We start from the raw sequence: 15,242 nt of genomic DNA on the forward strand, positions 1-15,242 counted from the left end.
ATGAGCTGGAGAGACATGCAACTAAATTGGTTGGAGGTGTGGAAGACTTAAATTATGAGGGTAGACTGTGAAGGTTGGGGTTGTTTTCTCTGGAAAAAATGCGCTTTCGAGGGGACATGATTACACTTTACAAGTACATTAGAGGACATTATACATTATAGAGCGGACCTTTTTACCCATAAAGAGGATCACTGTACCAGAGGCCACCCCTTCAGACTAGAAGAAAATAACTTTCATTTGAAGCAACGTAGGGGGTTCTTCACAGACAGGACAGTGAGGTTGTGGAATGTACTGCCAGGTGATGTGATGGCTGATTCAGTTAATGCCTTTAAGAATGGCTAGGATGATTTTTTTGGACAGACAGAATATGAAAGGCTATTGTGATACTAAACTCTATAGTTAGTATAGGTATGGGTATATATAATTTCTGTGAAAGTAGGGGTGTGTGTATGGATGCTGGTTTTCATTTGGAAGGGTTGGACTTGATGGACATTGTCTTTTTTTCAACCCGATTTAACGATCACTTAATAATGAAGAAAGCTAGGTTGAAAAAAGACAATGTCAATCAAGTTCAACCTTTTAGTCCATATATAACCTGCCTAACTGAACTGTTAATTGATCCAGAAGAAGGCAAAAAAAATTCTTCCTGACTCCAAGATGGCAATCGGACTAGTTCCTGGATCAACTTGTACTTTGTTCTATCTTCCATAACCATGTATTCCCTCCTTTGCTAAAAAGCCATCTAACCCCTTCTTAAAGCTATCAGCTAGTACAACTGATTCAGTGAGAGAATTCAACATCTTCACAGCTCTCACTGTAAAAAAACACTATATATATATATATATATATATATATATATATATATATAGTAATAAATCTTCAGTATCCGCACTCAACTCAGGTAATCTTAGGTGTGCACGGCCAATGTTCATTTATATACTCACAATATGGAATAAACCATTCCTGGGCCAGCCCTTGGTGAAATAAGTGTCTTTTATTTATACACACATTTAAGGAGCACCGCCTTTCTTCTAATCGGAATGGGTACCCTTGTATCAGTTGGAAAGACCTACTAGTAATTAAAGCATTAGAGAGATTATATGATCCCCTTATACATTTAAACATAGTTATCATATAACCCCTTGAACACCTTTTCTCCAGCATGAACAACGCAGTCTTTCCTCATAGCCAAGATTTTCCATACCTTTTGCCAGGTTAGTTGCCCTTCTCTGCACCCTCTATAACTTAATAATGTCCTGTTTGAGCGCTGGAGACCAACACCAAAACTTTATGGCATATTCTAGATGGGGCCTTACCGGCGTTCTGTACAAAGGAAGAATAACACCCTTCTGCTGTGATTCTATGCTTATTTTAATATAGTTCAAGATCTTATTTCTCCTTGATGCTGGTGACTGGCATTATGGATTTGACTAGTTCAGTCCCATTAAGGGTATAAGTAGCTTGGAATTTTTATATCCCAGGTGCATGACTTTACATTTATCAACATTGAATCTCATCTGCCACTTAGCTGTCCAGACTGCCAGTTTGTCAAATCCAGGATGGAATTAATTGGGCTGCATAGTTTTGTATCATCTGCAAACACGGATACATTCCTTACAATACCCTCCCCTAAGTCATTAATGAACAAGTTAAATAAAAGTGGACCTAATACTGAGCCGTGAGTAACTCCACTAAGAACCTTACTCCAAGTAGAGAATGTACCATTAACAACCACCCTCTGTACCCGATCCTGTAGACAGTTTCCTAACTATGTGCAAACAACTTCATTAAACCCAACAGGCCTTGGTTTAGAAAGCAGTCATTTATGGGGCACAGTATCAAACACTTTTGCAAAATCTAAATAGATCACAGCTACTGCTCCACCCACTGTCCAGCACCTTACTTACCTCATCATAAAAAGCAATCAAATTTGTCTGACACGTCCTATCTCTGAATACAATAACTGAGCACATTAGCCTTTTCTGTATCTGTTACAACCATACTGATACCATTATATAACGGAGCAACACTCACAACCAACATATTTTTCCTATTAATATAATTAGAAGACTTTTTGGAGTTAGTCTTAGCATCTGCTGCAATGCGCTCCTCATTTCCTATCTTTGTCTTTTGGATTACAGTTTTACAACATTTATTATAGTGTTTATATTCATTAAAGTCTCATTGTTGAATAAAAGACGTGCTAAAGAGGTTACAATTTGCCGAAGAACACACTGACTGGCCTAAAATGTGGACTGATAAAAGCAAGACTGTTCTTTTTGGGTCTAGGGGTCATAGACATCTTGTCAGACAACCCCCAAGGACTGAATTCAAGCCACAGCACATGGTCAAGACAGTGAAGCATGGTCAAGACAGTGAAGCATGTTGGCACAAGCATCACGATATTGGGATGTTTCTCATACTATAGTGTTGGGCCTATTTATCATATACCAGGGACCACAGATCAGTTTCAATTAGGGTTGGCAGTTTTTTGAAGGGCTCTCTGGGTCAAAACTGCCTGCAAAGTTTTCCAAATTAGGAAATCCAGACAGGATTCCCTATGATTAACACAACAATCGGCCAATCTGCGATCAACATGTCATAGCCCCGTTACTGATGTCACTACTCTGCCCCATTACGTCAAAGCTGCGCCCTCTGCACAGAGTTAGACGGACAAAAGATGGCAATCCTAGTTTCAACACATCAAAATACTTGAAGAACGCAGAGATTGGGGTAAAGAGTTTCGGAGGATCTATGGAAAGATGTTATTAAAACAATTTATAGAACATCTAAAGCAGCTAAAACAAGGGAAGCATCACATAAAATGCTGACAAGGTGGCATTACACCCCAATGAAACTTAAAAGTATATATCCGAATAACTCAGGGGGTTGGAGGTGCCATGGAGAAGATGGTAACCATACGCATTTATGGCTAACATGCCCAATATTACAGCAATATTAGGAAAATATAACTGAAGCCATAGGAAAGATAAAGAATAAGATTAAGATAGATAACCAAAGTAATATAATTCTTAATTTGCAGGGTGATACAAAGAATGTAATAACAGATCCACTGACTCTGCAATTATTACAATCTGCAAAGGCGTTAATTCCTAAACGATGGAAATCAATAGACCCACCAACATTTAGGAGCACATTTACTAAGCTCGAGTGAAGGATTCGAAGTAAAAAAACCAACAAATTTCGAAGTTTTTTTTTTGGGTACTTCGACCATCGAATAGGCTACTACGACCTTTGACTTTGATTAGAACAATACGAACTAAAAATTGTTCGACTATTCGATAGTCGAAGTACTGTCTCTTTAAAAAAACTTCAACTACCTACCGTATATACTCGAGTATAAGCCGAGTTTTTCAGCACCCAAAATGTGCTGAAAAAGTCTACCTCGGCTTATACTCGAGTCAGTGATAAAAAAAAAAGTCTGGTAGATGAAATATATGTATTAAAAAGACCCCCCTCATCCGTGCAACACACATACGGTACATACACAGATACGAAACATACACAGATGGTCTACAATGCCAGAACTGCCAGCTACCGCGCTGCAGTCAATAAACTTTAACCCAGAGATAACCCCCAGGAAACCGCGAGTGCGTCCTGTTACATGCTACTAAGAAACGAGCCTTCTCTCACCTTGGTGACCGGACGCGGCTGTTTGAATCTCACCGGAACCAGTGCTGGGTTTCTGTGCGCGCCGCCGAGTTCACGAAGCACATACAAGACTAGGCGCATGGATCGGTCTGCGCGCCTTAGCCTCCCTCACAACCGCACTGCCGCGTCAGTTTGTAAATATGGAAACTACCCGACCCCCACTGGCTCCTGTGTCCCCCGTGGCCTGGGCATACGAATGGAGGGCCGCCAGGATCAAACTTTGGTAAGAGCGGTATTTGTAATATCTCCCAACTCCTCACTGATGTTATTTATCCTCATAATTTACAGTAATGATTTCATTAGTATATTTATACTTTACAGGCATTTATTGTAGTATTGCTTGGGGTTTTAAATCCTAATCAAACAGTGTTTTGGGCAGTTAGTCATGTATAAAACATCTGCCCAGTTGTAGGCTCATTTCCATTCAGGCACAGAGTTTAGTTGAATTGCATTGAGTTGTTTAATTTACAAAGCCTCTATTGCAACTGGTGAGCCTGACATTCAAAATGTTTTTGTTTCATAATTTAAAATATATGAGGCTAAATCTTAAGAGGACTTTGATTTCTTTGACTATGTGTTGCTGTCTATTGCTCTTGTTAAGTCAGAGTTTGACACAAACCAGTGCATGCTTTCTGCCTCCTCTGTGCCTTGTCATTATTGTGTGGGGAGTGTGTGTCTGTGTATGATGGTGTGGGTAGAGAGTGTGTATATAGTATATGTGTGGGGAGTTTGTGATTATTGTGTGGGGAGAGTGTGTGTGTATAGTATATGTGTGTGTGTCTATGTGTGTATAATTGCAAGTGGAAAGTATATTTTGTCTCAGCTGAAAAAATGTCTGTAATATAAATCCACTGGGGGGGGGACACATTTTCAGTGATTTAGTTTTGCGCTGTAGTGATTGCAGCATAAAGGGTTATAAATGGAACTTTCTGTTAATAAAAGGTTTCATTTTTCCAAAAATTACCGGCTATAACTGCTTGTCTAATGGTCTTAGTTGTGTCTAGGCTTATACGCGAGTCAATAAGTTTTCGTAAATAAAATTAGGCACCTCGGCTTATACTCAGGTCGGCTTATACTCGAGTATATACGGTACTTCGGCACTTTAAACGTACCGAGCTACAATGATAGCCTATGGGGACCTTCCCCATAGGTTTTCTAAGCTTTTTTTGATTGAAGGGAAATCCTTCAATCGATGGATTAAAATCCTTCGAATCGTACAGTATTTGCTGTAAATGCTTCGACTTCGATATTCGAAGTAAATGTGCCCCTAAGTGATTAAGAACTCATGTTGCCTTATGCCAAAGAGGAAATGCCCCCAAAATGTTTAAACAAAACAACGACCCCAAACAAACCAGTAAATGGGTAAAACATCTTGGTTCCAGACCAACAAGGTTATGGTTGACGTTATGGAGTGGCCAGCCCAATCCCTGGACCTTAATCCAATAGAAAACTTGTGGCATGACGTCAAAAATGCTGTTTCTGAGGCAAAACCAAGAAATGCAGAAGAATTTTGGAATGTAACGGTATGTACATTTAGACATCTGAAAAAGGTGCCAGGAGTTTGACTCCATTGTGCAGAAGTTCTCAGTGGTTATACAACTAAGTATTAGTTCAGTGATTCAAAGGAAAGCAAAATCTTGAAGGTTTTTCTGTTTATACAGTGAATATTTGAGTTAGTAAAGAAGAATGCAGATATTACTATTTTTTGGAACAGCTGAATATTCCCTTTTTTCACTTTCTGTAGTAAAGGAAAAACACAAATTTGATCAATTTCATGTTTTGATTTGGAATAAAATGTGCAGTGTTCTCAATGCATGTGCGTGTATGTAAATAAAAGCTATTATATTGATTTTGAGATTTAATTCACATTGCTATTATTCTTAACCAGAGTAGGACTGGGGGTCCCGGGGCCCACCGAGGCTGCTACTCGCGGTCTCCTGTGCCAGCAGCAAAGACACCTCAGATTCCCCGCCCAAGCCACAACCCCCATACAGCACCTTTTAGTACATGAGGACCATATCTCCAAACTTAATCTGGGTCCCCTTAAAAAATGTTAGGTCCACTTTCAAAATTTTGCATCATATACATATTTAAAAAGGTCTACAATATATTTTGGAAGGCTTTTCGGGGCAGGGGATGCATTTATTTTGTCATTGGTTCCATTACTATCATTATTTATATTATAAACAAAAGTATATTTGAGCAATTAAAATAAAAAATATAACTTTTTGGTTTTACATGCAAAGGATCAGTTATCGGGAAACCTCCAGAATGATCCAAATTACAGAAAGGGCATCACCCATAGACTCCCTTTTAACCATATAATTAAATTTTTCACAAACAATTTATTTTTTCTTTGTAATAATACAATAGCTTGTACTTTATCCCAATTAAGAAATAATTAATCCTTATTGGACACAAACTATTCTATTGGGTTTATTTAATGTTTAAAGGGATACTGTCATGGGAAATTTTTTTTTTCAAAATGAGTCAGTTAATAGTGCTACTCCAGCAGAATTCTGCACTGAAATCCATTTCTCAAAAGAGCAAACAGATTTTTTTATATTCAATTTTGAAATCTGACATGGGGCTAGACATTTTGTCAATTTCCCAGCTGCCCCTGGTCATGTGACTTGTGCCTGCACTTTAGAAATGCTTTCTGGCAGGCTGCTGTTTTTCCTCAGTCTCAGTGGGACATGGGTTTTTACTATTGAGTGTTGTTCTTAGATCTACCAGGCAGCTGTTATCTTGTGTTAGGGAGCTGCTATCTGGTTACCTTCGCATTGTTCTGTTGTTAGGCTGCTGGAGGGGCTGATATCACTCCAACTTGCAGTACAGCAGTAAAGAGTGATTGAGGTTTATCAGAGCACAAGTCACATGACTTGGGGCAGCTGGGAAATTGACAAAATGTCTAGCCCCATGTCAGATTTCAAAATTGAATATAAAAAAATCTGTTTGCTCTTTTGAGAAATGGATTTCAGAGCAGAATTCTGCTGGAGCAGCACTATTAACTGATTCATTTTGAAAAATTTTTTTTTCCCATGACAGTATTCCTTTAAATGATTTTTAGCAGGCTTAACGTATGGTGACCCAAATTATGGAAATATCCTTTATCCAGAAAACCCCAGGTCCCAAGCATTCTGGATAACAGATCCATACCTGTTAAACTTTTTACCATGGGCATTTATGCACTACTGCCACACTTTGCCAAATCTGATTTAAACAATTACAATTTGGCTCATTAAACAGCTACCGCTACCGTCGCCTCATGGAAAAACTGCCATTGTTTTTTTAATCATGTAAACCGCGTCTCATGGCAAAAATGCAACTGCTTTACCACATATAAGAAAATGGTTGTTATATACAAAACCATGTAATTATAAATAAATTTGCATTAAAAAATTAGTTACTTTCTCATGATTTGCTTACCCTGGATTTTTCCTCCAATTTTGTCATCATGACGACTGTAGCAGAACGTTGCTCCCAAACCATACGCCAGAAATCTCCAAACGTCTCAGGAAGTGCTCCCTGTGTTGCTATATATGCATTCTGTTTTCGATAGCCATCAATATAATTGGCATTAATATAGTCACTGCCAATAATTCCTACAAAAAAGTTGGCATAATTATCAGTTTGGGACAGCTGTACAAGTTACACCATGCAAGTCTGCTTAGTTTCAGACAAATCCAGAAGCCAGTAAAAGGTAAGCATGATAATATTATTTTCACTGGCATTACTTTTATGTCTACTCAGCGCATGTAACATGGTATGTTAGGTTGAAAAAAGACCCATCAAGTTGATGACAAGTTTACCTCAGAGGGGGGAAATTCCTTTCTGACTTCAAGATGGCATCTGGACTAGTCCCTTGATCAATGTGTACTACGAGCTATCTTCCATAACCCTGTATTCCCTCACTTGCTAAAAAGCCATCCAACCCCATCTTAAAGCGGTTGTTCACCTTCCAACACTTTTTTCAGTTCAGTTGGTTTCAGATAGTTCACCAGAAATAAAGATTGTTTCAATTACTTTCTATTTCGTATGTGTGAATGTTTTTTATAATATTGAAGTGGAAAATTAAAATTTCTAAAGCAGCTCTTGGAAGGGGGTTGCTGACTCTGTAAACTGTTCTAAATTAATCAATTTAGTTGATACATTTCTTATCTTTGTTCCTGCTGAGCAGAATCTCTGGATTTCAAAAAAGATGGCTGCTAGAATTGATTGATAGAATTGAATTTTTTTACACTAATAAATTTGAACGTACGCAACTCAAATGGGAGATTTTTTATGAAAAAACTTTAATGTTTAATATTTGATCGAACAGTCCCAACCAGAAAATTCTAACCGAATTCTAATTAAGTTCGAATTGTTTTCCTTTGAAGAAAACGTGTATTTCAGGAAGCCAATTAACATATTCAAATGGTTCAACAGACCTCTGCCATTGACTTGTAACATAGGTTTGGGGAAAAAAAGACACCTCCATCAAGTTCAACCTTTTAACTCTATTATAACCTGTCTAACTGCAAGTTGATCCAGAGGAAGGCAAAAAAAAAAAAAAAAACAGTGAAAGCCTCCCCAATTTGCCTCAGAGGGGGGGGCAAATCCTTCCTGATTCCACTAGTTCCTGGATACACTTGTACTATGAGCTATTTTCCATAACCCTGTATTCCCTAACTTGCTAAAAAGCCATCCAAACCCTTTCCTAAAGCTATCTAATGTATCAGCCTGTATGACTGATTCAGAGAGAGTTCAAAAACCCTCTGTACCCGATCTTGTAGCCAGTTTCAAATCCATGTGCAAATGACTTCAACATACCTTAGTTTAAACAGCAGTCATTTGTGGGGCACAGTATCAAATGCTTTGGCAAAATCCAAATAGATCACACCTACTGCTCGCCCACTGTCCAGCATCTTACTTATCTCATCATAAAAAGCAAATATGTCTGACATGACTTATCCTTCATAAAGCCTTGCTAATTGCTGCTAATAATGCTATTCACTAGAACAAAATTTTGAATGTGATCCCTTAACAAGCCTTCAAATAATTTGCCCACCACAGATGTCAAACTTACTGGTCTATAATTTTCAGGTTGAGATCATAATCCCTTTTTAAATAATGGAATGACATCAGCTTTTCTTCCAATCCATAGGTACCATACAAGATGAAAGCAATTCTGAGAAAATCAGAGATAAGGGCCGGTCTAAAACTGAACTAAGCTCTCGAAGAACCCGGGGGTGAATGCCATCTGGCCCTTGCCCCTTGTTTACATAAATTTTTATTAAAGCTTTATGAATCATATCCTGAGTCAGCCACTGACTAGATTGAGATGAGCTATCAGTGCAGATATGAAGTGAGCCTGGGAATTCTGACTCCTATATTGTATACACTGAAGAAAAGTACTGATTTAGCACATTTGCCTTTTCCGTATCTGTTACAACCATACTGGTACCATTATTTAAAGCAGCAACACTCTCAACCCGCATCTTTTTACTATTATTATACTTAAAAAAACTTTTTGGGGTTAGACTTGGCCTCAGCCGCAAAGCACTCATCATTTCCTTTCTTTGCCTTCCGGATTGCTGTTTTACAATATTTATAATAGTGTTTATATTGATTAACTTCAGCTTCTGTCCCTACAGACTTGTACTTTTTAAAAGCCTTTGTCTTCTTTCCTATTAACTGCTTTACTTCAATATTAAGCCACATAGGGTGATTATTAGTGCTTCTACATTTACTTCTTAAGGGAATAAATCGAGAACAGTAATGATTTAATGACAACTATTTCTGTTCTGTGTTTTAAGATGAAAACATAATGTCCCAATCTATGCTCTGAAGGGCAGCCCTAAAGGCACTAAAAATTTTTGTTGCCCCATTATGTATATTTGTTTTTTGCACCAGACATTAAACGTCACATTATGGACACTATTATCCAGGGTTTCAATTACTTCCGCATTCACTATACGTTCTGGGTCATTAGAGATCACTAGATCCAGAATGGTATTTTTCTGGTTGGCTCCACAACAACTTGTGCCATATAATTGTCATGTAACAAGTACTGTTGCTCCAGTCTATATCAGGGTAATTAAAATCCCCCATTATCATTACTTTCCCCAAACTAGAAGCCTTTTCTGTTTGCATCAGGATCTTAGCTTCCTCCTGCTCACTTACATTAGGGGATCCTATAGAATACTCCTATAATTAATTTGCTGGACTCTTTACAATCGGTGAAGAGCTCCTTCCATAAGACTTCTGCCACTTCATTTTCTCCTTTATATTATCTTTTAAATCCTGCCTAACAAACAGATATACACCTCCTCCTATTCTATTGCCTCTGTCCCTCCGAAACTAAGTATAGTCACTGATATTTACACTCATGCAAATCATTCATGTTTCGGCCACACCAATCGCATCATATGTTCCCTCCAGCACCAGCACCTTCAGCTTTCCCATTTTACCAAACACCTTGCATTTGCAAACATACATTTAATACTGGTACCATATTGAACATATGACATATGGTCCTGCCAATCCTTAACAATAGCCCCAACCAAATCTCCCCCCCCCCATTTTCCCTTCCTTTGCCCACTACCTCATCTAACCTGTCTTCTGTGGAATCCTTTACTGAACCCTCCCCCCCACACCTATTTTAAAATATCCTCCAACCGTCTAGCCATCTTCTCCCCCAAAACAGCTGCACTATCATCATTAAGGTGCTGCCCATCCCTAGCAAAAAAACCAAAACCCTCCTCCCTACACCAATCTCTCAGCCACGCATTAATCTTACTAAGCTCCCACTGTCTTCTTAACATTGCTTTTGGCACAGGTAATATCTATGAGAAAATTACCTTGGAAGTCCTCGCCCCCAAATTTACACCTATTTTTTTAAATCATTTTTGAGGACTTCCCCACCTCCGCTAACTTTGTCATTCGTACCTATGTGTACCAAGACTGACGGGGCTTCCCCACCCCCTCCCAATTATCTGTCCACTCATTCCACCACACGCCGAACCCTTGCACCAGGCAAGCAGCAGACTGTTCGGCATGAAGTGTCCTTACGTCAGATTACCCTATCAAACTTTCTAATAATTGAATAATTTATACTAAAACATGCCTTTCCTTCTTTGCACTCGCCCGCCACCCGAATTAGAGACACTGCCTCCTAGGGTCCTCTGAGAGTCAGCCTGCTCCATTCACACCAGTTAAGAGCTGTCCTCCCCAGCATCTTCAGCCAAAATGGCGATTCTGTCCATTTGCATGAGCTGTGGACCAGCCCCCCTATCCTTCTGTCCCCTACCTCCCCTCCTGACTGTAACAAATCTTCCTCCCTCATTAGCCTCCACTGCCCCTTCTCCAACCCCCACTACACTGGCTAATGGTTGCTGTGTTAGCCTCCTTACCTCCCCACATTTGCCTCTGCCCCCAGGGCTGCAAGTTCCTCCCTTAGCGTTTGCAGTTCAGATTCCAAGATAAAAACCCACCTGCATCTCTCACATGTAAATACTGCATGGAAATGCTGCTCCAACACCACATATATGTGACAAGTCGCACACCAAATACCACCAAAGCCAACTGCACTCATACTTTCATTGGATACTTACAGTCTCCCAAGTGCGTTTTAACGCTGCTTAATGCTTAATTCACATGCAACACTCGCTTAGCATCTCCCACACTTGCTGTGCAGTCACAGACTTATTGAGGTATCAAACCCAAAATGAACTCAGCAGGATTTAGGTGGTGAATATTTGAATTAGAACTGTTTCCATGGTCTAGGTTTGATAAATTTCACATTCGAGTTGGAGTTTTTAAATTCAAATGTGAGTTTTGACAAAAAAAAATTCGAATTTAGAATTTGAGCCTTAATAAATCTGCCCCTAAATGTTGCAAAATTATAACAGTTTAGAGTCTGCACCTGAATTACTGAGCTGCCAGACTCAAACACCAGAGACAGGGACATTACATTTTAAACTCAGATTTTGGAAAAATGGTAAAAAAAATTTAAATAACTGAAAAAAGTAATTATTTCTGGTGAACAACCTGAAAACAATTGAACTTAAAAAAGTGTTTGAAAAGTGAACAACCCCTTTAAAGCTATCTAAAGTATCAACCAGTATGACTGATTCAGGGAGAGAATTCCACATCTTCACAGCTTTCACTATAAAATACCCCTTCTGAATATTTAGATGGAACCTACTTTCTTCTAAACGGAAAGGGTGACGTTGTGTCAGCTGGAAAGACCTACAGGTAAATAAAGCATTAGAGGCTATTATATGATCCCTTTATATATTTTCCTGGTAGACCGCAACATGCCCGACGTTTTCAATTGCACTTCCTGGTTTTGAAGTCAGAAGTCTTGCGAGACGAGACTTAATGCTCCAAAAAGCTCGGTGCTGCAGCCCAGCTGCCATCTTTATTTTACTGACGTGGGAGAGAGCAGAAGAACCCGCTCCAGACAAAACTAGAATGGTGAGCAGGCAGACTGAGAGCAGAGGAGAAGGAAAGGCAGGGCTGGCTGAGAGCAGAGGCAAGCATGGACACGGAAGGAAGGGAGGGCGTGCTTTTAAGCAGCAAGCATGGACACAGAAGGTGGGGCTAAGCAACAAGCACGGACACAAAAGGGAGGGCTGACAGCAACAGACACAAAAGGGAGGGTTGACAGCAACGGACACAGAAGGTAGGGCTAAGCAACAAGCAGGGACACAGAAGAGAGAGGTGACAGCAACAAGCAGGGATACAGAAGGGAGAGCTGACAGCAACAAGCAGGGATACAGAAGGGAGAGCTGACAGCAACAAGCAGGGACACAGAAAGGAGAGCTGAGCAACAAGCAGGGACACAGAAGGGAGAACTGACAGCAACAAACACAGAAGGTAGGGCTAAGCAACAAGCATAGACACAAAAGGGAGGGCTAACAGCAACGGACACAGAAGGTGGGGCTAAGCAACAAGCACGGACACAAAAGGGAGGGCTGGCAGCAACAAACACAGAAGGTAGGGCTAAGCAACAAGCAGGGACACAGAAGGGAGAGCTGACAGCAACAAGCAGGGACACAGAAGGGAGAGCTGGCAGCAACAAGCAGGGACACAGAAGAGAGAGCCGAGCAACAATCAGGGACACAGAAGGGAGAGCTGAGCAAGAAGCAGGGACACAGAAGGGAGAGCTGAGCAACAAGCAGGGACACAGAAGGGAGAGCTGAGCAACAAGCAGGGACACAGAAGGGAAAGCTGAGCAACAAGCAGGGACACAGAAGGGAAAGCTGAGCAACAAGCAGGGATACAGAAGGGAGAGCTGACAGCAACAAGCAGGGACACGGAAGGGAGAACTGAGCTGAGCAACAGGCAGGGACACAGAAGGGACAGCTGACAGCAACAAGCAGGGACACAGAAGGGAGAGCTGACAGCAACAAACAGGGACACAGAAGGGAGACCTGAGCAACAAGTAGGGACATAGAAGGGAGAGCAGAGCTGAGCAACAAGCAGGAACACAGAAGGGAGAACTGACAGCAACAAGTAGGAACACAGAAGGGAGAACTAACAGCAACAAGCAGGGACACAGAAGGGAGAGCTGAGCAACAAGCAGAGACACAGAAGTGAGGGCTGACAGCAACAAGCACTGAGGGGAAGGGAGGGCTGAGCAACAAACATGGCGGGAAAGGGAGTATGTTTAAACTTTCATAACCAGCCAAATTTTAGGTGGTGTGGTAAAAAATGGGTTTGGTCAAAAAATGACCATGCGTTACCACGGTAGATCTCCTGATAGGAGCCAGGTTTTAAGAGCAGATTCCAGTGTAACAAAGTCTGGACACCCAGTGCCAAAAGAATGGACGGCACTCCATTCGAGGCAGAAACAAGTTTATTACAGGCTCATGCAGGGATCAAAGGCCCTACGCGTTTCGGGATGCAATCCCTTAATCATAGGCATACATCAAAACTATCACAGACACATTATATACCAAAAAGGCATAGTGACCCCTGCTGGCTTCAACATAGTACTACAGTTAAAAACACTATTTTAATCCTCTTAATAAAACCAACATCCAAAGTTAAAAACCTCAATTGTATCTTAAAATAACATGCTGTTAGTTAAAACAGATCCCTGTACCCATGTAACTACATATGTGATCTCCAGCTCCTGGTCTTTTAATCCTAGTCTATATGTGTGTATAAATACACATCTATAACTAGACAATATGAGTCTATTAATTAAAAGCTAATCAACTTTTGATTATTATCGAATATACTGTTTCAAATAAGTAAATGTATGAATAAATAATTCAGTAAATGTACACATATTCGAAAAATCTGAGAATGGGGGAGGAATGCAGAGAGGGAGGGGAAGCTTGGAGCGGTCCTTTTGGTGCGACAGAAAAGTCTGGACACCCCTGCTTTACAAGTTTGATTGTTTAAAAAAACCTTAAAATAGCTTGAAAACCCAAACTTAAAAACCTTAAGAGTCTTAGATTACGGAAAAGGATTTATGAAGTATTGATGAAAGTCAGTAGTATAACATTTGAATTATTTTGAGGGCAGTGAGGTTGTGGAATGCCCTGCTGGCAGATGTGGTGATATTTGATTCTGATAATGCTCTTAAGAGTGGCTTGGATAATTTTTTGGACAAGCATAATATAATAGGCTATTCTGATACCAAAACTTACAATTAGAATAGATATTGGTATGTGAAGTTAATGTGAGTGTATGAAGTTTGTGTGTGTTTATGTATGTATGGACGCTGGATTTTATTTGGAGGGGTTGAACTTCATGGATCTTGGTCTTTTTTAGGAATGCACCGAATCCAGCATTCGGTTCGGGATTCGGCTGAATCCTTCTGCCCGGTCGAACCGAATCCTAATTTACATATGCAAATTAAGGGTGGGAGGGAAATCATGTGACTTTTTGTCACAATACAAGCTAGTAAAAAATGTTTTCCCCTTCCCACCCTTAATTTGCATATGCAAATTAGAATTTGGATTTGAATCTTTCATGATGGACTCGGGGGGTTCGACCGAATTCAAAATAGTGGATTCAGGATTCAGTTACTGGTTGCTGTGCCTGCTGGGAATGCTGGGTGCTCTGAGAGTATCTGACTGAGACAAACAGCTTTTTATTTTTTCTGTTTGGGGTAAACTGGTAGATACATTTAGTGCATTTATTTTCTTTTTGTGTTTTATCCTGAGATCGTTTCTAAGAGGAACATTTTTTTTTAAAAGAAAAGTTAATAAGGGATTGTTTTTTACTGCTGGTAGCAAACTGCATTTCTAATTAAGGGTGAGGAGTTAATCAGGTAAATTCTGATCAGGCTTTGTGTTCTGTGGTTTAAAACCTTTATCTCCGTGAATTCAAAGCGAGTGTAGGAGCTGCTAAGCAAGTGTTGCATGTGAATTAAGTGTTAAGCAGTGTTAAAAACCTTAAAGGGATACGATTATGGGAAAAAAAAATCAAAATGAATCAGTTAATAGTGCTGCTCCAGCAGAATTCTGCACTGAAATCCATTTCTCAAAAGAGCTAACAGATTTTTTTATATTCAATTTTGAAATCTGACATGGGGCTAGACATATTGTCAATATTTCAGCTGCCCCAAG

At 39.9% G+C, this 15,242-nt stretch overlaps 1 protein-coding gene across 21 annotated transcripts in view; it reads right to left on the bottom strand.

Moving 5' to 3' along the window:
- The window catches only part of ptprs.S (protein tyrosine phosphatase receptor type S S homeolog), a 380,500-nt gene that overhangs the window by 30,961 nt on the left and 334,297 nt on the right, over positions 1-15,242 (bottom strand). For all 21 annotated transcript variants that reach the window (XM_041579815.1, XM_041579826.1, XM_018243490.2 and 18 more), the window contains one exon: positions 7,102-7,277. In XM_041579815.1, coding sequence (XP_041435749.1) covers positions 7,102-7,277 — 176 coding nt within the window. The remainder of the gene's footprint in view (positions 1-7,101; positions 7,278-15,242) is intronic.

Source organism: Xenopus laevis, chromosome 1S, assembly GCF_017654675.1.
Source record: "Xenopus laevis strain J_2021 chromosome 1S, Xenopus_laevis_v10.1, whole genome shotgun sequence".
Classification (NCBI taxonomy): domain Eukaryota; kingdom Metazoa; phylum Chordata; class Amphibia; order Anura; family Pipidae; genus Xenopus; species Xenopus laevis.